The 26,251-nt window shown below is 43.4% G+C and overlaps 1 protein-coding gene across 1 annotated transcript in view; it reads right to left on the minus strand.

The window, feature by feature from the left end:
- Positions 1-2,534: 2,534 nt before the first annotated feature.
- Positions 2,535-26,251, minus strand: part of FNDC1 (fibronectin type III domain containing 1) — a gene marked incomplete at its 5' end in the record, with an annotated part of 72,840 nt that continues 49,123 nt past the window's right edge. The window contains 9 exons of the mRNA XM_082481094.1: positions 2,535-2,777; positions 4,230-4,352; positions 5,755-5,916; positions 8,172-8,201; positions 10,296-10,375; positions 18,764-18,872; positions 20,015-20,245; positions 22,185-22,346; positions 24,307-24,372. Coding sequence (XP_082337220.1) covers positions 2,662-2,777; positions 4,230-4,352; positions 5,755-5,916; positions 8,172-8,201; positions 10,296-10,375; positions 18,764-18,872; positions 20,015-20,245; positions 22,185-22,346; positions 24,307-24,372 — 1,079 coding nt within the window. The 3' untranslated portion in view covers positions 2,535-2,661. The remainder of the gene's footprint in view (positions 2,778-4,229; positions 4,353-5,754; positions 5,917-8,171; positions 8,202-10,295; positions 10,376-18,763; positions 18,873-20,014; positions 20,246-22,184; positions 22,347-24,306; positions 24,373-26,251) is intronic.

The raw sequence follows: 26,251 nt of genomic DNA on the forward strand, positions 1-26,251 counted from the left end.
AGGCCCTGCTCTTTAGAGTCAGTGGCACAAGCCCCACTCACACGTGCTGAAGACTGGGCTCTGGACCAAGGCATGACTTTGATTCAATAAAAGAAAACAATACATTTTATTATTGGATGCTTCCTCTAGAATTATAAAAAGTCACTGAATAATTTAGGTGGAATGGATCTCTGAAGTTCTCACGTTCAATCTGTTGTCCACAAGGACCCCCAAGTTTGCTTCTGCAAAGCTGCTCTCTCAACAGTCACCCCAGCCTGTACAGCTGCGCGGGGCTATTCCATCTCACGTGGGGGACTTCTCACTTCCATTTGCTGAACTGCATGAGGATCCTGACAGCTCATTTCTCCAGGCCATAAAAGTCCCTCTGATGAGCAGGTCTGCCCTCCAAAACATCAACCGCTCCCCAGTCCCAGTTTTGTATTAGTTGCAAGCTTGCTGATGGTGCACTCCATCCACTCACTCCATCCCATCGTCCAGGTCATCAGACAGTACTGGGTCCTGTAGGTTGCAGTTGCAACCATCTGTCATTTGGACGTTGCACTATTTTTGATCACAACCCTTCGAGCTTTACAACCCAGCTAATTTCATGTCTACTTTAAAGTCCAACTATCCAAGCCATATTCCACCAGTCTGGCTACAAGCACACAGTGGGAGACCACGCCAAGCACCCTACAATAGCCAAAGTAAATGACATCAACTTTTCTCCCCTTGTGCACAGAGCAAGACATCTCAACAGAGAATATGATCAGGCTGGCCAGGCATGATTTGCCCTTGGTACCTCCATGCCAGCTGCTAACTACTTTTGAAAGGGAACACCACAATCACATGCTTCCAGTCCCTTTGAAAAAGTTGACACCTACTCCTCTCCCAAGGAAGACTTTTTGAAAGCTTTGTCACTTTTTCAGATTACTTGACACAGATGACCAGAAAGGATGAAATAAAAATGGAACCATGTATCATAGGTTTATTAGGGAAAAAAGTTATACTTCAAGACCATATATTCAGCACTGTACTGAAGCAAAAGTATGTGAGAACAATTAAAATGTTAAAACCCAAATCACCATGAAAAATAAAATGCTCTTTTAATCACTTATTTCCTTTTTTGTCCCCATACAATTTACAATAACTACAGGAAGCAACTGATAAGGTATTAGTCCTACACTACATGTAAGTTGGAATGAGAGTGAGAGATGGACCAGAGACCGGATCCACCCCCTAGGTATGCTGCTCCTCTCCCAGGCTGTCAGAATGGTAGAGTCTTACTAACACAAGCAAAGTATGTTGAGATGCTACCATGAAACGGTAAGACCATTAAAGTTACTGAGTAAAACATTAATGCTAGATTTCCCAGAAGGACTACTAAAATCCTACATTATTGCAAGCTTTCAAATGCCTGCTAAACAAATAATGATTATACCTTTCATCCATGTCAGCTTTTGCCTTCTGGTCTGGATGGAAGAGATTTTGTTAGTATTTTAAATAAACTGTATCCCACTTTGTCCCCAGGACGGATCAAAGTCAAAGGAGTTTCCTGCTAATTGACTCTTGTATTGGTGGCTTGGGCTTCTTTTTGGAGGGCAAATAAGTTAAAAGCAGTTTCTAATTTGCAAGTTACTCATCCCCTGCATCCGCACAGTGAAGTGAAAGATTCTGACAAGGAATAAATAACATACCAAATAAGATGAGAATAGACCGAAGAAAAGTTGCACTAAAACTTTTAAATAGCAAAGGATAGAAAGCTTAACTGATGCTGATAAAACTGCTGAATATGTGTTTTTGCTGGACTATACAGTGCCATTCTAACATGGATAGAGGGGTAGTTTCCCATTGAACACCCAGTCCAAAGGCTGCCAAGGAAGTGGGACACAGGTCTTTGATCAATATTTCAAATGTTAGACCAACAGTACTCACAAGAAGAATACAGCTCTTTCCTTGGTTAATATATTGTGCATAGCAGTATCTCAAAGAATTAACAGCACCTTTTACGTAACAATTCCAAACGTATTTATCTAGTGAACAAGAAAAACTCAGCATCTCTAAACAGTACTTCTGCAGATGTACAGTACTGTATTTATATAGCTATAGATATAGATACCTCAAAGTGAATTTGCACTGTGACGCAGTGATTAGTCCAGCAGTGGGCAAACCCACAGGGTAAGTCTTCAGGAGCATATATTGCCTTTGGTGGGCAGCCGGTTACATGGCATGATTGCATAGGAGAGCCCCATCAGGCAGCAAAGGACAGTTTAGCATCCCATTAAGCAAGCACAGCATGCTTAGGTCGTTCTGCAAGATATAAGAAACTTCCAAATTTTCATGGCTAATACAGTTCTAGTTTTCACAGGTCACGCACATTGCAACCACCTCTCCGTGCCTTAAAGACCCAGAGGAAGAAAGTAGGAGACCAAACTTATATCTTGTCCCTGCTTCCAAGCAGAAATCAAGCAGCACCACAGATTTAGGCTGGTAAAGTGGGAACCATATTTGACTTCACAGGGGTTTCTTGAGCAGCTGGTCTTCACTGGTCTGCCTCATTTCTTTTTTTTTTTTTTTTTTTTTTTTCCTTTTTTTCTTTTCCAAATCAGTTGCTCACAGTCCGCTGGTAGAAATCTTTTGAAAAGCACGGTCAGCCTGCCCTGCCTAAGACAGGAAAGCTGACTGCTACCATTTCCCTGGGATAGGCACGCCGCACTCATACCAGCCCACGTAGTAGTAGGGTGTTGTGTATCCAATGCGTCCAAAAGATACAGGCTCCTGGCGGTACTGGCGGTAATACCCTGTCAGAAGAAAAACGCCCATTTGCATTTCAAAACAGAGACATAATAATTTAACAAAAGTAACAGAGGCAGTGAGAGTCAATCCCACAGCCCAAATGAAAACTTAGAAGCTGTCTGGTAGGGAGCTTCGCCAGCCCTGGTATTTGCTTTAGATCTTTCTTGAATGATTTCACTCTGATCCTTCATATTTCTTGTAGTTTTGATTGGTTTTACTGTCCAAATCTTCTGAACTATTGTGTAATGCTGTAGTCTGCCAAAGCGCTTCTGCATTTGACTGCAAAAGGTGGTTATATTCCATCTGTGTTTATGAAGTTTGCAAGTCAGTTTAAATATATGAAGGACTCTGGGGCAAAAAATACCATCAAATCCTATTATCTCATAGGGCTCAAGAGACTATCAACAAACATCAGCTTTTCACAAAACAAAAAGGTATCATTTCATGCAGTAAGTGTGGAGTTAAGCCCTTTCTCCTTCCGATAGCCTTTTTCTTCATCTTCAGAAAGGCTGTGACTGCTTAAAGCATTAGGAGAGGTGTAGCATTCTTCTCCACATAGCTCGTGCACTGGAACATCTGAAACACTCATGTCTTGTGCCAATAATATAATTTCTGTGCGCTCTCTATCTCTGTCTCCTAGACCTAGTTATACACATCTGGATTAATCATCCCTCTTTTGAACTGAGAAAAGCGGTACTTCCCAGTGATATATATCAGGGGCTATTTCAGTTTCTTCCTGGTAACACCACCATGAAAAGAATATCAACAAACAACTTAACATGGAAACCATTAAAGCCAACGGAATAATTTAAATCAACTGACTTATTGAAAAGATTGGCTGACTTTCATGACTGGGTTCGTTTTGTGGAGAAAGCCATCACCCTCTTGGCTATGTGAGCCGAGCAGTTTACTCAGAGGAACTCCTTCAAGGTGAGAATTTTCACTTGGAGGTAGATATCCACCAGGCCAGAATAAATGTCCCACACTCCTACCTTTAATCACTAGACACACTCCTATGTGTTTTGCATTGAATGAACTGGTCAGAAACCATTTGCAAAAGCCGTATTTGCAAAGATGCAGCTGGCCCTATGTGGAAGAGTTTGCACCTCTGTTCAATGAGGCATGTCATACAATCGGGACAAAGGTTTCATAGACCTTTTTTCTTTCTGTTTTTGAATTTTGTTCCTGTAAATTATCAACATCACATGCCCCTCTCTTTCTTTCTGTCTCTCTCACTCTCTCTCAACATTCACAAGTCCTTCTGGGACTTTCATAACCTGTTCAGCTGGGCCTGAGTACAAGACCGTCTCATCACCTATTGCATCAGCAGGACTCCTCAGAGAGCAGCCAGCAGCCATGGACAAAAGAGCCTCACTCTGTGCTCTGCTCTGTACGCCTTAAACCTACGGATGGGACAACATGCACCTGCCCAGTACCCGACTCCCACGTTGTCATACCTCGGATGGTGGGCAGGGCTTCAACATACGACTGAGGTCCCGTTCTTCCATCCAGGTGTGAATCCACAAACTGGCAGTGGTCCTCGCCCCTTCCCCAGCTATCCCCAATGCTGTAGAAGGTGTCTAAAGGGTGATACAGACAGATTATTTGACTCCGCATTAATTAAGTTGGGGATGCTCTTTACCACCAGGAAAACGGATGTGGGAGAAAGCAGAAGAAGTACTACAGTGACAAACACAGTATTACCAATGAACAAACAGTGGCTGAAAAGAGGGAGAACGCCACCTTCACAGTATGGAAGAAGATACTATAGAAAAAACTAACGCGTTATTGCTCAGTAAGGAATATTCCCCATTTTGCAAGTCCGTGGACACTGCACCACAGGTGGAGGGAATTTCAACCGAACCAGTCATTTCAATATGTCATGAGAAAGTAAAAATCACTCCATTTGTCAATACCATCAGTTTGACTGCAGTCTCAAATGAAAACTAAAAACTGAGGAGCTCTCCCTCTGGCAGATGAGGTGGGTCCTGCCACCCTGGTTGTTTCTTATTGTATATTCAAACACTGCCTTTAAACTATACAAATGCATCACAATAAAAATAACACGTAACCTGAAAAGCCATTGAGATAATCCCAGTACCCCACATCAACAATATGGAAAGTTTTCTTCATTAACTCTCATCAAATACACCCGTGTAAGAGCTACTGTTAACGCCTAGGAGTACTCTTCACCCAGTCACTGTAATACCAGTCTTTCCTCTCCCGTTCCCCACTTCCATCTGCCCTGGGGCTCTCTAGGGGGTATTGCTCTGTCTGTCTGTGCAGCTGGGGCTCACCCATCCACGGAGCAAGCATGGGACTACCCAAGGAGATGTGTGGGGAGCAGAACTTTGTCCTCACAGTACAAAGCATACTGCTTTCTCAGGATGCAAAACCACACAGGCTTTTCAAGGGAAACTTCCTCCCGTCCTCTGTCTAAAGAGCTCTGCTTGAAAGCTAATGCCAGGGCGTGAGCGTAACACAAAAGCAGGGCAGCTCAGCTATCACATCCCACCTTCTCCCACCCTACTGCGGCCTTCCAGTACCTAAAAGGGGCTTACAGGAGAACTGGGGAAGGACTTTTTACAAGGGCATATAGTGATAGGACAAGGGGGAATAGTTTCAAACTGGAAGAAGGTAGATTTAGATTAGATATTCGGAAGAAATTTTTCACTGTGAAGGTGGTAAGGCACTAGAACGATTTGCCCAGAGAAGTTGTGGAAGCTCCATCCCTGGAGGTGTTTAAGGCCAGGCTGGATGGGGCTCTGAGCAACCTGGTCTAGTGGGAGGTGTCCCTGCCTGTGGCAGGGGGGGTGGAACTAGATGATCTTCGAGGTCTCTTCCAACCTAAACTATTCTACGATTCCTGAGAGAAGGACTCCCAGGTAGCCGTCACACAATTCCTTCACAGACAAGGTGAAAAAAGCGAGAAGATGGAGATGACAAGTAATCATATATCAGGACATTAATCTCGGTGCCTACCTTTCAGGTCATCGCTGAGGTAAATCTTGTACCTTAAGGAGTTGCAAAGAACCACTCCTACAAACTTGCGGTACCAAGTTCGTTTCACGTACTGCTTGCCACTGCAGTCTGAGTAGGTGGGGTCATATTTAAAAGTGAAGGGGATCCAGATAGGCTCACCACCTTGGAGAAAAAAATATTCATCATTAAGGACAGACCTTAGCATTTCAGTCTGAGTTTTGCTGAGGTTAACATCTGATAATATGTTTTACAAGACATGCTGCTGCAGATTAATCCAGAAATACTACTTCAAGAACAAATATTAAAAAAAAAGAAAATTAAAGCAAGGGACTTGATTAAATCCCTTCTATGTAGTAGAAAACAATCACAGTTAAGATGATAAAAAAATATGATTTCACGTACTGAACCACAGTTTTAAGTAAACAAATAGTCTCTGTTTTTAGTAAGACATCTTCTCTACCAAGTGATACCCATTTTGTTTTCTAAACAAAGCCTGATCCTAGGTCTGACAGTGACACTGTCTAAATAGTCACTTGCATTTTAATACTAAGTACAAGACTTAAACCTTTTGCTAAATGACAGATGTTAAAAATTCTGTGGTAACAGCCTGTGATGTGAATTTAAGTCTATTCTTGCTATTTGGTTAAAAAGATCAAATCAGAAACTTACTTTTCTGTTTTGGTTTCCCACATTACATCAAAACAGATGAGGTTTCAACAACAGACAAGTGAGACCTTTCCTGGGGAACTCTGTCCAGAGCGCTGCTGCAGAGGAGACTGCTTAACTGTGTCGCAAAAGACTAAATATTCCTACTGGCTTGCCTAAATGTTTGCTTTATGCTTATACTAAACAAGTATCTTTTGAAATTGCTGTTGCAGTAATGTATATATAATTACACAAAAAGCTTCCAATGTGATAATTGGTATTTTTCTCTCTAGTTACAGCACAGAGCTCTGTTTTCATGGTGCTATTTTGAGGTGCTTTACAAATGAGATTGAAAGTTTTTTCTGTTAGTCATTCTTCCTCCCTGCCACCAGGCACATGGACCAAATCCTGCAAACACTTGCATGTGAGAAGCAATCACCGATCAGCAATCCTCAAAACACCACCAGTATGGACACAAACACAACTGGACTGACTTTATGCAATTAGTCATGCAGTGAAACGATTGCAGGATTTTGGCTTTAGAATAAAGCAATAAACTATCTATTTCTTGAATGCAGTTTTATTGCTGTGAATGGTCTGCTTTTGTCCATCACTTCTGCCCACCTCCAAAAATCATGAAGAATAAACTTAGCACGTCCTGCAAGAGCTGCGCTGGATGTTCAGAAGCTCTTCACTTCCACAGGTTCCCAGAGCTCTGCCACCTCGTTTTGGTCTATCTTATCCCTACCACTGCAGCTACACAAAAATATTTTCTCTTTGTCCAGTCAATGCAGAAACTACGAGTGCAAAAGCCAACACCTTCCAAAACCTACTTTCCATGATCAGACCCACAAGATAACTGACAGCAAAAAAACTTGAAGGTGACCAGTGACATGGGAAGGCTCTCGGAGGCCTCCCACACTGACTGCCAGAGACACAATGTGCTTGTGCTCTCCGAATTTTGCGCATCATCAGAGACATGGAAGAGAGGACATGGAAAACAGACTAACAAGCGTAATAAAACATAGAAGGGAGGGAAACACTGGACATTGTTTTCATGAACAATGTAGTCAAAAAGCCCCAGAACCAACCATTTGAACTGCTTAGGAAAGCTGACAGAACGTAATAACCATGAGGTCTTTGTTCCTGCTTCTCTCCCCAAAGCATGTGCTGTCTGGGATTACCCTACCAACATACAGGCCAGCAAAGGGGGTCCCAGCACCAGGACATCAGCTCTTCTGAGGAGGGGCTGAACCGGCTTATTGCAAAGTCAGTAGGCTTGGAAATGCAAAGCAGGCTCAACAGCTTCATGGCATATCCCTGTCATCCAGGTCAGCCACAAATCCTTGATTTTTTATTTTTTTTTTTATTATTTATAAGGGCGTGATGATCAGCATAGATGAGCCTAACAAGTAGAGACAGGAAAAACTGACCCCACTGTCGCAGCTATGCTCAGGTAACTAAGGGACACAGATGCAGAAGCAAAACAGTTTAGTGCTTATTACTAAGCAATTAAAGCTGTTGTACCAGGTAAAAGATGGGCCAAAATCAAGTACTTAATCGAACACATCTTCACAAGGTTTCTTTTCAAAGACCAGAATAAGGGATGTTAAGACAGAAAATGTTTTTTGAATTAGCATGATGAATTATTGCCTGTTCTCACTTAAAACTGTAACTCGAACTGCCTGTTAATACGCTTCTAACACCTATATTATAGCTGTTTTCCACAGGATTTACACACGTCATGAAAGAAACAGCAGAATAAGACTTACCAGGTGGTCTGACAATGAGGAGGGGATTGTCTAGGAAAAAAAAAAAAAAGAAAAAAATTAATATTTTGTTGCAAACCTTGTTTTATGATATGAAAGATACAGTGTCACTCAAGAAAATGTCAGTTGCAAAGTAACTACCTTTAGCTACATTATGAATGTGGGATTTACATGTCTTGTCGATTTGCAGAGCTAACGAGTGTTTGTTATTCCACTGGTTTTCGCTGTTGGTGAAACTTGCCACAGGATTGTATATTTATTCTGATACTGTAAAAAAATCTATTAAGAATAGTATCAAAGTTCAAAGCCAACTTTGAAACAGATTTCCTCCTCTCGGAAGGTCCTCAGAGTAGGACAGTTCCCCTGTAAGCTTCTGAATATACGGTGTCAGTTACACCTGCAGGCATAACTTCCAAAGGGAAACGTAACCTACCTCTTGCATGCAAATCTCAGTCTCAGACATCCGTCGCGTTTAGTACAGTTGTTTAGTGGTATTCATTAACAAGTGAAATGCATCACATTAATTCTTTTTGCCGTAGTGACAGAATTTTTGCAGAAGCCCCCTGGGGAGTGCAGGGACCACTGTCTGCTAGCTCAGGAGCTTCTGCTCACTTGAAATGCTCTCTTTTTTTAAAGAAAGAAGGATGGAATAGGCACGGAGTAAGGATAACAAACCAACATGATCTAATGCATTACCTTGTCTGTATGCATTATGTTGCAGTTTCTGTCACCTCTTAACTAGCACTTATTGTGCGCAAAATACCTGAAGAAAAAGTGCGGTGCTTGTTTGCTGGTGGGGAAGAAAAATTCCAGGGAGTTTTTCCAGTTTGATGAAAGGGAACAACGGTTTTGTGTTCTCTTCAGTGGGTTACCAGGGGTAAGATTGAACGTTTTCAATAAGCTGCTTGATTCTACGATGGCATTCTTTATCGAATATTCTCATCAGCTGAAATCTTTCAATTGGACTAGAAGAGCACTCTGAACAAACAATTCCTCTCTCTTCTGACCTACTCCATCACCGTAACTATACCATCTGGCTTTAGATTCAGCAACTGCTTTTGTACTTGTGCCAGCTGGAAAGTCACCTTTGGCCACGTGACAAACGAAAGATCAGTGTTGCAAATAAAACTTTAAATCTGGTGGATTTAACCGGTTAAATAAAGCTCACAAGGTAGCTGATTTTGGATAGGAAAACTAGGCATTCAGGCTCATATAACTGGCAGCCAGCTAATCAGCAAAACTCTCTGCAAGACACAGCATGCCGTATTTGTCCAGTGTTAAACATTATGCTTGGATTTATACTTGAGCTTCTTACTCCTTTAAAAGAAATCTGAGTATGTTATGCAGGACCATTTACGTATCTTGCATCTTTGTCTCCCTTCTGTGGAGACTTATTTCCATGGTTCTTAACGGAGCTTCTGAAGCGAGCACGACAAGTTGAAGTCAAACGAGCAAAGCCAGAGATTGCATAAACCCCATGTTGTCAAAAGGGCAAAATTTGCAAGAGACTGCAGACCTTTCGCTCAAGTAAAGACTGAATAATTTCCCTTTTATTATTCAGTGGAGTCATTGGCCTCTGGCTCAATGGAAGAAGAAGGAACGGGTAAATATAGCTCATTTAACATACTATTTTTAGAAGGGGGTTGCTCTTGAACACACTATTAGCCCTGTGAAAGAGCAGCATGCCTTGTCAAAAAAAGAACACAGAACTCTGCCTGTCTAGTGGAACAATTGTTTCCTATATTTCTTCCAGAGCCAACCGCTTCCAACTGCTCAGCTGTTCACAATTAGGAAGCTAATTTACTAAATGTTTGGTCAATCTATCAAAGACATTAAACTTCCCATTGCTTCTGTATTGTTGAACATTAGTAGCCTTTTGTGTTTTAAATTCAACTTCCTGTTCCCCTGAAGCTCACTTTAATGTGACTTATATTGTCATACTGGCATTAGGAGTGCATACTATTTTCCCAGCTTTACTGAAAACAAATAATTAACCTAAAACTAAATCTCTCAGAAGCAGCAAGTTCAGGATAATCACCAGTACTACCGTGCTGGTTTCAGTCATTGCCCTGTCACATCTGTTATTAAGAATTCAGTTTTGAGATGAAAATAAAAAGCAAAGCATACCAGATTCTGTAATAAATGAGACTGAAGAGCTAACAGGTCCATAACCGAAGGGATTCTTTGCTTGGACTTTAAAATAATACCTGAAACAAAAAGAGAGGGAAAATAAGATTAAAACATTGATTCCACTACAATTGCTTTATTATAAATAATACTAAAACAGGGTGAGAATCAAACCAGCAGAATTCTGCTGAGTTCAGGTGTCCTTTGCATTAAATGGCATTGTTTACTCAGCCAGGGTATGAGCTGGCTGGCACAGACAAATTTCTCCTTTTTGCAATTGCTCGCATGCGTATTTTTTGATCATCTATTTTTATCATCCCCCTTCCAAAAAATACACACAACTACATCCACTTTATATGAAGCAACCAACAGCGACAGACTAAAAGGAAAAGTTGCAAGGAAATTAAATTCTGATCTCAGGATCAGTTTTAAACCAGATTAACCACAAAAGCAGCGGTGTGAATTGCAAACTAAAACTACATCAGATTTATAAGAGATCAGAAGCTAAGCTTTTGACCTTTCTGTAAAAAGTCCAGCAGCATTAAGATCACGATACTTCAGAAATACGAGAGTTTCACATTGCCTTATTGATTCCCCAAAGTATTTAAATCACATGCTTAACTCGAAGCACATGACTCACCACTAGAACTCCATTCTTTGCTTGACAGAAGCAAAATTATTCTCACTCTTAGAAAAGAATACGTGCAAGCACATTTTTATTTCATTTCCAAATACAATAATTTTTATTTGATGCCTATCCTGACATTTTTCCCCAGATTAATGTTTTCTTCTTTCCCTTTTTTCTTTGTATCCAGTTCAGCAGAAATCAATTAGAGCGGAAGATTACTGTAAAAAGTTCCAGCACAGCATTTTTGAAGTGCCTGAGTTTAGGTTTTCCTTTCTTGCCTGCTTGCTCAATTTCATTCTTGTAAAGAAATTAATAAAAAAACGACCGTGCCTCTGTAATACCCACATAGCATTTGGATCTTGATTTAGCCTCTCATCCAAAAGCAGACATTTCCAAAAGCGCCATACATGACCCACATAACAGGGCAAGCGCTTACTCGTGCGGACAGGTGCCACCGAGCGCTGAATTACCTCCCATTGCGATGTCCCGCCTGAGTGGCAGGCCTGATGCTCCTGGTGAAAGTGAGCCTGTGCCATTAAAAACATCAGGCTGCTCTTGATGGCAAAGCTCTCCCCATCCTGCACAGAAACCTGCTGGGGCTACTCCGCTTGCACAGCTCACGCTGGGCTGAGGCAGCGTGGCTCACGGCAAACATGGTGTGACATCCCCTGGAAGCTATTGTCACCTGGCACAGTTTATGCACCAAGCGTGGACACCGTCCACATTACAAACTTTACTCCCTTTTCTTTCCTTCTGTCCACAATAAACGACAGTAGCCTTTGCAACGTAAGAGCGTAACGTGGTTTAATGCCACGTTAAGATGCTTGCACTTTACAGCCTACCAGGCAGCAGGCAAATTCACCACAATCCTGGTGCAGGATCTTTGCTATTTTTAGTCTGCCACTCGAGTTTTACCGTGTGCACTCCCCTGTACCACGAGATGTATCTGTTCCTCAAGGACTTAGCCACAGAGCAGGGCTTGGAGGTTGCTCCTGAAAGGAACCTCTCTGGCCTAAGCACCGGCAAAGCGCATATGAAACTATTCACCCTGAGAAACCAGAGGTGACCCAGTTGAACCAGGCCTTTGGCAAAGGTGAATCTCTTTTTTCATTAAAAAGAATACATTTTTTCATGCACAGTGAACCGCTTCACCTCAAAATCAAACTGATCCCGATGAAAAGACTAAAAAGATGTGCAAATAACACCCACTTCTTCAGCATAAGGGTGGCACTCATGTGAACACAGGATTTTGCTGTGAAGCAAGCTGCTTATCTCCAGGGTATGTGCCAGGTCACCTTCTCGTTCACCCTGTGAAAATTACAAGCGGGTCTTCTAGGAAATATCAGTGTGGAAGCTCCAGGAACTGAAATGCTCTGGGCTGCATCCGTGGCACAAGCTTTATCTCGTATCTGTGCCAGACCTGGAGCACACGCATGGTCAGACCCTCTGTGGGACACGTTCCCGCCCCTGCATGGGGGACATGCCCCCTGTCCCTGCTACCTCCCACAGCTGACGCCAGAAACCGGCTCCACTCCTGCTTTCTGCAGCCAGTTCTGCCTGTAATTAACGACTATAGGATGCTCACAAAGGACCCGCAGCTTTCTTTTAAAAGACACCGTGGCAAAAAGACACCGTGTTAAACAGTGAAATTCGGCAAGGCTGTGTCTTTTGCTCGCTCCTAGCACTATCCTCCTACTGGCAGAAATAGTTGCCAGGGGTTTTAACTATTGCCCTTGATTTCTCGACCGCAGCTTGTGCGCGTTTAGTGTGGCTGGAGAAAGAGGAGAGGGGAGGTGAAAAGCCTCCCATGTGCTCCTCTGCTGTGGCCACCTGAGCAAACACGGCAGCCTGCGCACCGCTCCAATCCCCTGAGTTGCCAGTGCTCTCACGGGACACCTGCATCCACCCACACCTCCTTCACCTACTCAGACCTTCTCCATTCGGGTTGGGGCAGGGGCCGACGGCGCAAGGCTGAGCAGAGGGACAGGAGAGAGGGCAGCGATTCCTCACGCTGGCTCCCGAGCCGGCTGCAATGCAGCACCACGCTGCACTGACTTAGCCCTGCACTTGGTGTAATTACTTCGGAAAAGCAGGAGAAAAATGTTTTCCAGCCTGCAACTTTTCCATAACGCTTCAACGCATGGTGAAAACATCTGTACAGATGCCCGACTGCCTGACGCTTCCAAAGAGGTATAATTAGATACCACCTTTGCAACACAGTGGCACCTTCTGAGCAACCCTTTACATGCACTTAATAAGTGTGTATTAATGCTAGCTCCAAAACATTCCCATGAGAAAACTAAGTGCCATGAACCACATCTGAAGTGGCAGAGAGCAGCCCAAGAACCTCGTGCTCAAAACACATCTATTTAAGTAGGGAAAAGCATGCAGTTTTGTATCTGATGCGTAATGCAGGAACTGATTACCTCCGCAATCAGGGCAACTGAGCATTCACGTATCCTGTTACATACATAAAAGCCCGTCTGGGACACATAATTGTTTAAGATGCCTGCCTGACTGTCTGGAAAAAGCAGCGATGAAGTTATGAGCACATTTTTCTTCGCTAAATTGGAAAATTAGTTCCTAAGCCTTTATATATACAAGAAGCCTTTAGTAGTGCCAGAAAGAGAGCCAGGTCTCATGACTTGCTGACCTGTGATTTAAACATAGACGATGCTATGATTGCTGTATTAAGAACGTCAATAAAATAATGCAGTTGGAATATATTTCTTTCTCAGACATGACAAATAAAACAGGAATTGGCAAAGCGCTCCTAGGTCCAGGCATCTGACATTTTCATTAGTCAGAATCCTTCAGCTGGTGAATTTGCCAGGAAATCTCAAACCGGTATAACTCAACTGTTCTTCACCACATAAATACACGAACAAAATTTGTAATATATAAGTTGATTGTACTTTGGTTACACTTTGCTTAGGCAGAACTGCAATGAATTGTTACCAATAGGCACAGAAAAATCACAACTGCAAGAGATGCAATACCATTTGTTGTTTATTTTCAATATAGTCAAGAAAAAAGCTTTTCCTCCTAAGAATAAATCTCCTTAGAGATTTTAAATATCGCTTCCACTGACATGTCAAAAAAGAACATAATAAATTATAATGGGGCATTGAATACGTAATATTTTTATTCATTTAGACTGTATGACTAATCGTATCACCATACCTGTCACTTCGAGCAAAATCATTTTATGACTTAATTCAAGGTGTCTCCCTTCTGTTCACATTAAATAGCTGGAACTCGCAGCCAGAGTGAGATAATCGCTCAGCACGCTAATTAGGGAAACAGCTGTTTTAAAAAAAAATTCGTTAGCCATCAAATCCTTTTTCCCGCCTCTCCAAAGGCATGCCTGCATGCTCCCCCCCAAGCCTCGCGCCCCGTCCAGCGGCAGGCTGAGATGGGGGGACACCAGCCAGCCGTGGGACGCCCAGCAGCTCCGTCCGCAGGTGCTGCAGGTGGCAGGGCAGGATCCATAGCACCACGACCGCATGCCAGCCACGGGGATGGTGGGATGGCTGCTGCCGGACCTCCTGGGTCAACGCAAGGGTGGGTGCGCAGAGGGTACACGCAGGTGTCGGGGAGGGAGAGCCACGCGCTGCCCAGGAAAGGGAGGGGACCAGCCGATGTGACAGCACACCATAGACCCACTGCCCAGTAGGACCGGTGGATGAGGGGGAAAAGAGGATGGGAGGGGGTCAGGAAGGACCCACAGGTTTCCTCCCATGAGCATGTGGAGAGGGCAGCAGGGGCTGAAACCCTTCTCCTGCAACTGCACTGTCCCTCCAGAAGAAAAACATGTAAATCAGCTGCCTGCAGGTTCACGGGCTCATGCAAAGTGTCTTCCTCCATCAAAAATGGCCTAGCACTACATCTGCCATGAATATTTACAACAAATATTATATAAGACACTCGAGCAGAGCTGGAAGAAGAGCTTCCGACACAGCTGGTATGAGGTAGGTATGCCCCACACAGTTCTACCTCTTGCACAGGACAAGGGTTTCATTGACACCTGACCTCTTGTGCTGTCTGGTGACACACAACAGCCAGTTGTGGCTGATGCTACTTGTTGGACATACTGCACCTTTGCTTTAATGGAGATCCAAAAAGAGAACAGAAATTTGCACTGCATCTGGCCCCCAGAGCCAGAAGATCCAAGCTGTGTTTGCAGTTGTGAGCCCTGACTAAATGTTTGAGAGCCGCCTATAAAATGCTCTGCACAACACTGGAATTGGCAGCAGGCACTGTGGGATCAAAATGTCCCTGAAGGGAACAAAAACCAAGTGGACAGAGATGAAGATTTGATGAGACGTGGAGACATGGTGGTAAAGGATGGTGTTTTAAATCATGAGACTATCTAGCCACTCCCATCAGGCACTGACACAGCTTTGCCACAGAAAGGCAGGAAAAAGGCTAACCGTGCTCAAGAAAGAGACTGAAATGTTTATGACAAGGATTATAATGTTTGTGACTGCAGGAGACGGGATTTAGCGGTTGAGCAGATGCTGTCCAGCCCTTCGTCTTCTGTGATGGCTGAGAATTAAGGATAGGGAAGGGACATTGTCAAGACTGCTGTTTTTAAGATTTAATAAGGTTTAAAGTAATTTTAGTGTTTACATTCACATGTCGCAAGGAAACGGCTCCTGTGCCCACTGAAGCTGACCAGAGTTTTGCTAATGGAAAAACTTCCACTTCTCAAATGGAGGTTAGACCAGGCCTCGGAAGAAAACTTATGACATGGGTTAAACATAGACTTCCGTTTTGTTTGTAAAACCTAAACACCAGGCAGATGTTTTCCAGGATGTGTTGAAAGCTTCAAACCTCTGGGGCTGACTTCTGCCAAGATGCCAACCCGTTTCTGATACGCTGTGGACGCCACAAGATTGCACCACCAATGGCACCCTCATGGGATGCCGAGCGGCCAATAGCATCTGCATAAAGTAAATCTGACTTAATCAGAGATTTCTCACAAAATGCACTAACAATGCAAACACAAAATTTTTAGACTAACTTCAGATTTCATGCCATATTTTCTTAGTTAGGCACGGGGTCTTTTCCCAGTGGTTAGGGAGTTATTTTTAAGACAAAAAATATGCAATCCATTCAGTCTGTGGATTTGGAGAATGTAAATGAGATTGTACGATACACACAATTTCCCTGTTATAAAGAACCCTCCTTCTCCACCACAGACCCCACATGAAGACTTTACTGCCTCCACAGAGCATACAACAGAGGCCAACGGATTATACCATTCTTCAGTAACATGCTGGGGAAATAACATACTTAAAACAAATAGCACCTGATTGAACCTCCCTACTTTGAAACAGAACCTTCACACTTGACAGGGGAGATACTAGGTTCATGGAGATGCATGAACCTATAACGTTGATCCATTCAAATACAGCTAAATTGTGACCTTCTGAAGCCTGGAGTTAACGTACATCTCGGCAGATGTATCACATGTTGGCAGCTCAATTCCCATCAGTTCCCCTGCACCAAGCACAGCCAGGACAGCGGCTGCAGGACTCCTGGGGGCTTTCACTGCAACTGCACTTTTGGTGACCTTGAGATGTTGGGCACGAGAAGCAGAGAGCTATCGCTGGCCTTTAACACTGTCCTTGGGGCAGCAGGAGAGGGACGGTTGACTGAAAGAGGTGAGGAGCCGGGGCTGGAAGTTGGAAACGGCAGAGAAGCAAGAGATGGAGAAGCCCAGCCAGGGGAAGCTGGGGCATATAGGCAATGCCTCCCTGGCCTGCGTGGGGGACAGGCTGAGAGTCGGGGAGCAGAGGAGAGGCTACAGAAAACCGGTGATGGGGAAAAGGGCTGGGGATATACAGGAGTCTGGGATGTGGAGGCAGGAACTGGGACTAGCGGCAGGAGGAGAAAGGTTAAGGGAAAGGATGTTCTCAAGGCACAAGGACGTGGACATGCAAAGGCAGGAGGGTCTGCACCCACTTCTCTCACTATCTAGGAACAGAGTGCAGGAGATCTCAGACGTCTTCCATCTTGTTACAATGGGTTAAACCCACAGATAAACTGTGCCCCACACTTCCCTCCATACTTTTGTAACAATGATGTTTTATAACAAGGGCACTAGTAGATGCAGCGCATACAACTGCAGCTCCCTACTGGGCAAGTAATATCGCTTTAATCCACCACCCACGGTGGTGGTGGATGGTCTAGATTATTAATCTTCAAAATAGGTTGCCTTTTTTTTATCTCTGGGATATGTGAGAAAAAGTCTCATGAAGCGTGTGACTGACAGTGCTGCAGACAGAAAAGCAGAGGATAAAATGGCACAACGCATTTCCTGTAACAACTTATTTCCGTTTTTTTCTTTTAACTCTTTGGGTTTCCTGTGTATGCTTATCCTGCCTCTCCATACACCTTTTGCTTGCTGATTTCCCATATCTCTGGTGCTGCAGGTGTCCTCTGGTGGATGTGTCCCTGGTGCACCTGCCTAAGGAGCTGCTGCTGAAGTTGCTCTGGCTCTCCCAAAGAGATGCCATATCCCCAGAGAACTCTTTGGTTGGAGGGAAATCTCCAGGGAGGAGACAGGGGAGCAGCACCCCCTTCCTAAGACATACGGTGATGTCTCTGTGCGTGGATGTTTCAGGGCCAGCAGTAGCAGCTGCAGGGGCAAGGTGTGTGTGAGTCTATGCTAAAGCCAGGGCTGTGCGGAGAAGCACTGTAAAGTGGTCAGAAAAAATATACCTGGTCATATTTGAAACCCAAATGCTATACTGCATTGACTTTTCATAATTTATTTATTTTTTCTTATTTTATTATTTAATCTATTAATATTTTAGATGAGGGCCATGCTCAAACAATTCTTCTCTGTTTTCTAGGTTGAGGTTCTCAATTAACTGCTTTTAACCCACAGAACTTTCCCTTCATCTATAAATCATCTTGGAAAGAAAAGATACTTTAGGTGACACCGTTCCTCTCTTCTGTATTGCCCTGGCACAAACCCTGCGTGCCTGTCCTGGGAGTGGATGCTCTGATCTGCAGCTTGTCATGAAGTGAGGCATGCTAGTCCTAGCCCACAATCCCAGTGCACCTCCCATGTTACCAAATACAGAAGCAACACCTGCCACCAGTGTCTGAGAGACTGAAGGCATCAGCAAGTGAAGAGCAATCACCTAGCCCAAGGCAGCACCAAAAGTATTTTGGACTCAGAATTTGAGAGGAAAGTATGAGAGCCACTGATCATCTGTGAAAAGAAGTAATTTTAATGTAGTCCCTTTTTGGCCATTTAGTACCCGCCCAATTGCCACGAATTATTCCAATATCACGCAAAGCATGCATTTTTGTTCTGCCATTTCAGTGAGATTTTTCACAAGATAAAGACCTAAAGCTCTTGCCAAACTGACTTCTGAGCAACTGCCACAGCCTCATGATATACCACCAAGCCTTCTCTTCCAGCACAACTCATGTGAACATCCAGCAAAAACAGACCAGAGCACCTCTCCTCACATCACACCAAGGGTACGCTTTAGTATACTCTTCCCCCGAAAATTTGATTCAGTTATGCATAAGACTAGAAAATGCATTTTTAAAATAACATTTTCTCTGTTACCGATACATGTTTTTATACACATAAACATATATGCAAGTACACACAGTCATCTGCTCCAGAGTTAATACGGTAAAGTTACCATGTAAGTAGCTGTGCGGTTTATATAACAATTTGCTGTCAAACAGAATGAGTGAAATCTACATCAGACGTAAACATTTATACTAAGGCCAAGAAAAACCACTGACAATTCTCAAAATTTGTTTTGCTTTCCTAACAGACCTGAAAGAGAGTGGATCAAATCCTTACCGTGTGTTGGGCTTCAGGTTCTCAATCGGCAAATGAGTAGTCCCTGCAGTCCTGGTTGACCACTTATTCTTTAAAAAGTCATCATAGGATGCACTGTAAACCAGGTAGCCTGCAAATGGTAAAGACAAATAGTTGTGAGGATTCTAAATAAATTTTAAATGAATAATATCCCTAGGAGTTGTGGTATGGATTAAAAGGAGTGAAAGCAAGTGATTTGATGCCTAACTCCCCTGGAAAATTCCAGGCTACAAGAATTTCCTGTCACTAGCTAATAATGATGGAGCATTACATCAGAAGATGGTACTCAGGTGCAAATACTGGATTAAACCAGTGAAGGCGAAAAGATGACAGAGACAACGCATTCACTGTTTTAAGTGATAACACTGACTGTGCAGAAACTAATATACTTAGAAATACTGTGGTTTGTTTTTTTAAAAAATGTTATGCAAACTGCGCTCGGTAAGGTATTGGATCAACAGCCTTGAAGAATGAAATGCTGTGGGACAGACACCACACAGCCTGTTCAAGTGCCACCTTCTCCCTTCCCAACCATTATCACTTCTTCAGCTCCACCAGCTCCCACCCCTCTGTCATCACCGTCAGCCACAGAGCTGGGCCAGGCTCCTCGAAAACTGGACATTAGCACCAAAGCAGTGGCCTTTTCCAATGCTTACTTCAGATCTTTCAGGCCCCTGTGAAAAACAGGGGTTGATTAATTTTGAAAATATTTTAGCTATTTATTTACTCTAGTGTCTTTCCAGCGACTTTTGTGATTCTTTCACAAGAAGTCGGTTGCACGGTCACAGCCAGGCAGGACCCAGACTGGTTCCAGCCAGACAGTCACCTCAGCTGGGCGCGGACTGAAGCCAAGTGTGAAAGATGCTCCAAAGGCAGGTTTGGGAGGTGCCTGCAGTAGTGCTGAGGGCATTACCTGGAGGCAGAAGCGCTCAGTCAAGCAAAGCACTATCACAGCTACCATCCAGGTGAGAAGTACTGCTTTCGGAACCACTGGCGCAAAAGCAGCAGCAAAATTTTTTAGACACCTGGACCAGCACGAGCTGGTCGGTCTGGCACTGAGGGATGACAGAGGGACCTTTCTTGCTCTTCAGAAAGTATCTCACCTCCCTCAGAAAATTGCAGAGGAGTGAGAACTTCATGAGCCATTGGCTCAGTTTAAGGCAAAAATGGTCCTTTAAGAAAACCCTCCCCTTCCCCACTACCCCATAAGGAAAGCAACCCTCAGGAGAGTACCTGTTACCATGTCTCCTCGAGCAGGTTTGGCCCAGTCCACGATGACAAAGGAGTGACAGCCTTCAACTGCCACGACGGTGATGTTGTGAGGGGCTTTCAGGGGACGCAGGTCTTTCTCTCTGAGGTCATTGGGGATGATTTCATCGAGGCTCTCCACTTGGAAGTGCTCCAGGGCCTCTGTCAAGGAGCAGGGGGCTGCTGGATCTTTATTGAGATAGGTCACATAAGGAGCTGGAAGAGACAGGGAAAGGCAGCGTTCAGTTCACAGTTTGTAGGTACTACAGAGTAGCACACAGGCTGGCAATTTCCTGAAGAGAGTCACGTTTTGTGATGTATTTTAAAATTCCTTCCCTCCCAGCCCAGAGATGGCTCCCTGCTGCCAAAAAAGCATGGCTCACACTCTATTTGAGCGCAGGGGGAATGGGACGCCAATGTTCAGGTCTAGCCCACGCTCACAACTGTACCCAATTATGCAAAGACAGAAGGATTGCGTTTGCTACGAGAGACAGAAGAGAGCAGTCTGACTGCAAGACCCTCTGCACGCTACCTCCAGGTGCTCTGGAGGTGGAGTGGAAATGTCACCCAAACTCTCTGCTTTTCCACATGTGGGAACAGATCCCTGCCAGGCCCTTAGATCATCTAAGACTTTACCAGGTCTTAGTGGTTGGCTCTTACACAAACATCCTGAAGCTGGGGTGAAACAACAGAGAGAACAAGAAGAGTCATTCCAAGGTGAAGTCTGACCAGGTTAAATGAAGGGATTATTGCTGTGGTTCCCTGGGTACTAAAGGGCCAGGAGTCAGGAGTCCCTACCTTCCCAGCATGCGATCCCAACCTGTAACTTCTATTTTCAAAAGCGTTATACTGACTGGAATTGCACTTCAGTTCAGGAAAAGATTAAACCATCTTTTTATTACCTTAAAAGTCACTGTAACGTTCGAAGGACTATAAAACTTGCTTTGGAAATGTTTATTCAGTTGCAATAATACAATTCATTGAAATGGTAGTATTATTTCTCTAGTGCCCTGAAATGTTCATAAACCAACTTTTCTTGGTTTATCTTATTGGATTTCATGCCTTAAAGGGATTTTTTCCAGATTTTGTAATGAAGTTAATTTTAGCCTCTCTAGCTAAATGAATCAAGAAGCACTGACAGTGAGAGGGCCGAATAGAAACATCATGAAATTGTTTGGACAGGGAAACTGGAGATGCACTGGAAAAAAATCTTGGCACATATAAAAACAAATCTTTACTCCAGCAGCAGAGCTCCACTCTAAGCCATGTGAAGCTTGTGGATAGTGGAAGGAAAGGCAAGACATGAGACTCTCCATGCACTGAACTCTCATCCGAAATGCCAGGTGAGCCAGCAGCTGACCTGACCTCAGTTCAAATGCCAGAGGTTTGTAAAGGGCTGTGGGGGAGTCACCAGTATGGGGTGGAGGCTGGAATGCAGTGCCCTACCCCCTCCAAATCCCTCTGCTCTGGCCCCCAGTCACTTCCCTGACAAAGAAGCAGAGCAGCTCTGAAGTCAGAGCTGCAACTCCTACCTACACCCTTGAATGGCTTACATACACAGGAGCCAGCCTCGTGGCTCATGTCAATGTATTGGGGGTTCCTTCACCAAGTTCCTTCTACAGAGCAAAGATACAAATAGCAAGGTCAAATTTACCTCTGTTGATTTTACTTTTTGGAAAGTTCATGTCCAAAATCCCATTCATTCCTTGATTTCGAAGCACACCTTTGACGCACATGCTTGTGCAAGGTGGGTGAAATCACTGGGGTTGCATGGGTCAGTGGAAAAGAATTAGGTGCCCCAGAAGAAGACTCATACCTATCTGCACTGATTGAACTACTGGTGTGAACTTAAAATGATGCAATTGAGCTGAACTGAGCACCAGAGGAGACACTCTTGCTCTCTTACGAGTACAAAGAGGTTTGCACTGCTTCAACAAAACTGGTGTGGGTCCACACGTAGACATGCAAGCATCGAAGCTATGAACATAGTATACTGCTGTTTGGGTTTCCTGGCTGGCAGCCCTTACAAGGACCACACACTAGTCTGTTGGACATATTTGTGCAATCGTCTCAGCTTAAGGCCTGACCTTGCTAGAAGAATTCTTTGCAGCCCAAGCCCAAGTAGTAAGCTACATAAACCAAAGGACATCCTTACCAGTGAACCGTTTCTTCCCAGCAATATCATATTCTGACACAGGGCCGGTGCCAACAACACTAGTCTCCGGATAGACAACTTCCAATTCTGCCGTTGTAGAAGCAGTGGTGGTTCTGACAGTGGTGGTGGTTGGTGGTAAAGTACTCTCAAAAAACTCATAGTCTTCAGAGGAAACAAAAGATGAAAATGTTAACTTGCTTCATGTTATTTTGGCTTAACTATGAGAAGGGAAACATTTCTGTCACCAGCCACAGTCCCAAAGGAGTGCCACACACCCTGCCCTAGCTGCCGCATGCTCCATACGGGCCTCTAAGTCAGAGTTGGTCACACTTCGGCCTTGCAAGGGTTTCTACCAAACTGATGGACAGCAAGCATGAAGCCTTTGCCTCAGAATACTAGTGGTATTGCTGATTTAGACCTCGCTTACACAAGTAAAAAGGGTGACAATAAACATATGTATTCATACAGCAATATCCTGAATGCACTGTCTCCCACCGCCCCTTGCAATCCCCAAAGGAGGACAGCACAGCAACTGAATCCCTGGCCACAGCCCTCAGATGCCAAAGGAAGGAGATAAGGGGGTGAAAAAATGGCTTTGTAAGAAAACTCTGTGTTACTATTCTGAAATGCTAGAACTGGTTCATACTGCCCTTAAACCTTTCTGCAACTGAGAGACGTGGAGTCCTGTACTTGCCATTCGCGGTCCCATTAGGGCCATGAGGGAAGGCAAACTGGCATACATGAATCTCCTGATTCAGTCCTCCTTGATACTGAGTCCCATTATATCCAGTGCTCTTTGCAAAGCTACTGTGCTACCAGATGGACACACAAAATGAAGGGAAAGAGGCATTTTGCATCCCTGCTGGGTCCTTATACAGGCTGTGGGACTCTGTTCATGGCTTTTGAGTGTTTTCTGCTTAAACTGCTAAAGCATCTGTTTTCCGCAGGTGACGTGCCCCTAAGGGGAGGCCTGGCAAAAGACCTGTGCACTGAGGACATTCTGTTTTCATGGGGATTTAAGGAACGTGGGGTGCAGGACTTCTGCAGTTTTTAGTTCATCCTCTCCTCCCCACATTCTTAGTTGGGCTCAGTATGAAGCAATCGGAATAAAAATCAATAAAGTCTATGACATCTTCCTCTCAGTTGCTGCACTCTCTTTTTAAATGCCTTTTGTTGTTGTTGTTGGTTTGACTTAAGATGCCAGTACTGCATCCACAAAGAAAAAAACTTTTATTATTCTAGAGCCATGAATTCTACCAAAAATCTAATACTAGAACACTTTGAGTTTAACAGAGCTCAGTACTTATCTGCTTTAATATGTGGGGGTAGGAGAAGGAGTCTGAGGATTAAAAGCAGCAGAACATCAGAATTCAGTGATGGCAGAAAGTGAGTGCTAGTTCCAGTAACTGAGAATTTGCATTTCCTGTGCAAATTTAAAATTAAATGCTGGGACTTGAGGCTTCCTCTTCAGCTAAGTTTTGTGTGTCCTGAATTACAGTATCAAGATGGCACAAATATAACTGCAAAAATATTTCCCCTTTCTCCCTTCATCTGATTTCAAATTTCTTTAATTTAAATTCCACATGAAATCAGCAGATTAATTATTTTATATGTAGGTGATCTCATTCAGTATGAGCATGTTTTATAGTCTAAATGCAGACTACGCATCAAAAAAAGATAAAAAAATATATTCACAGTGCTGCAGAGTGCTAAAAACTTACTAAGGTATTTCAAGTTTCCAGGGCTCAGACATTATTTCGGTTTTCTGTTTTAGAAGAGTTCATTGACTTTGAGTGGGCTGGAGTTAGAAGTTGTACCAGAGAAATTAAGTCTAAGATTGAAGTGGTGACTGTATGACCCAGATCTGAACATAATTTATTTCCACAATAGGTTCCTGTTAGACTGCAGGACCGACAGAAAGGGACCTTCATGCCCAGAAACAGTTGCCTTTGCACCCTTGAACTTCACATGTGATGCGGGACTCTGGAAAGCCTTTCCAGCTCACCACTGCTTGCTTAAGCTTCCATTCACCAACCTGTCCCCTCGAACCCAATTCCAAAGAAAGAAGAGTGGAAAAAACCCAACATGCCACTTGTGATAGACTTTTACATTTAAACAATACCATCATCGTATATCACATATGCCTCTGGAGTAGCTGTCACATCTGAATCCAGTCCTGAGAACGTATCTATTGAGGGAGAAAGAAAAAAAAAAAAAAAAAGCTGTAGGAATTTAATGGTCTCATCCTCACCCTCCTAGTAAAAGACTTCTGAAATAAAATCTAAAATAAAAATCTTTAGCCAGTTGATATGTAAAGAAATAAGACAACTGCCTAGTTTCCACATAACACAGTGACAACCATTCTGCATATTTAGAATAACAGCTGAGCAGCTAACTGTAGCAGCCAGGAGTTCTGCTGGGGGAAAACGGGTTCAGGGCTGCTACCCAAAATCGAGAGTAACACACCTTCCAGGAGCTCTGCCCCAGCCCTGGGAGCTGTGGAGCAGAGGCAGGCTGCCAGTAACCGCGTAACCCTCAGATCAGGATTTGACAATGTTTTATAGTCTCAGCAGCAGCAAATGTGAGAAATTTATATGCAAAAAAAAAAATAAATATCAAAACAACCAACTAAGCAATTCAAATAAATTGAAAATTTCTATTCAACTATTTTGCCAGGGAATAAAAATCAAAAAACCTGCAGATCATGATATTTACAGACCGTGTCTATGCTAGCAAGTAATGCAGCCCAAATGGAATGGATTTGTAGAATAAAGTAATCGGCCCTGGGTTTTGCAGGGTTTTACTTTGCACTAGCTCTATTCTGATCCTATGGACTGAATGCCCATTAGAGGTTGGGGCACATACTCATCGTCCCGAAGCACTGCTTCTGCTTTAGTTTCATCCAACGGGAATTCAGTTTGTACGCACCGAGATTGCTCCACGATGCAAACGAAAGCATGGCAAGAAGAGATGATTGTGAGGTGCACATCAAAAACACTTTCCTGATTCACCCCAAAAGCCAATGCAAGTGCGCCCAAAGGCTTCCCAGACGCCTATGCCTATATATTATCAATATATATCTCAGTATCCCTGCAGGTCATGCATCCATCTTGTGAATCCTGGAGGCTTCCTCTGAGAAATGCATTTCTCCACATGTCATACAGGGAAGCCAAAGAGTACACAAAACTCAGATTAGCCATGAAAAGCAATGCAAACAAAGCAAAAGCATCGTGCTGGAACCCACTGCAGCTACAATCAAAAGTCTTCAATGAAATCCTGGGGCCAGTGTGTGACCAAAGACAAGAGAAAGACAGCTTTGACCTCAGGATAGTACACAGAAACTGATAATGTTCCTGTAACACTTGATATGGAAGCAACGATGTTATTTTTACTAAGCCAGTAGTACAAAAAATGCAAAATTTCAACTGCCAATGTCAAATAGCTCACAAATATAATCTGAACGATATATTTTCATTTTGCAGGGATTTTTTTTATTTAGAACTAACAATTATTGTACAAGACTTTTTTCTACTACAATAAGTATCTTTTAAATACATAGTAGTGATTTTAATTCAAAAGTAAGTTTTGAAAACACAGGAGATGGGTGAATTCTCGTCAGACTTTCATATAACAACATTTTCTAACATTTTCTCATGTTAGACTTCTGCAGCCGCCCTTCAGGAGATCATCCACTTGGAAGCCACTTGACTTCTGTGAGGGTAGTTACTGACAAAGTAGATCCTTTGTTGAATTCTGCAGATCTTCTCACCACAGTTGGTCCGTATCAACCAATGTTTACAATACATGCCCTTATCTTTGACTACATCCAAATAAACAGGAGGCTCAGATATGCAGAAATTTGAAGTCTTTCACAGGCAGGATTCAACTACACACCTACTAGCTAGTCAGCCTTTCACCTATGTACGATCCATCATAAACAAATTTTATTTTCTATTTTTGTGCTTGTTCTGTCTCTTCTACTTCACTTTCCGTGCTTCTTTAGCAATAGCTGTGGCATGAACATGATGGGGATGGGGGTACTTTCCAAAAGACCTCTCGCTTTATAA

Source organism: Vanellus vanellus (assembly GCF_965231255.1).
Source record: "Vanellus vanellus genome assembly, chromosome: 3".
In the NCBI taxonomy this organism is placed as follows: Eukaryota; Metazoa; Chordata; class Aves; order Charadriiformes; family Charadriidae; genus Vanellus; species Vanellus vanellus.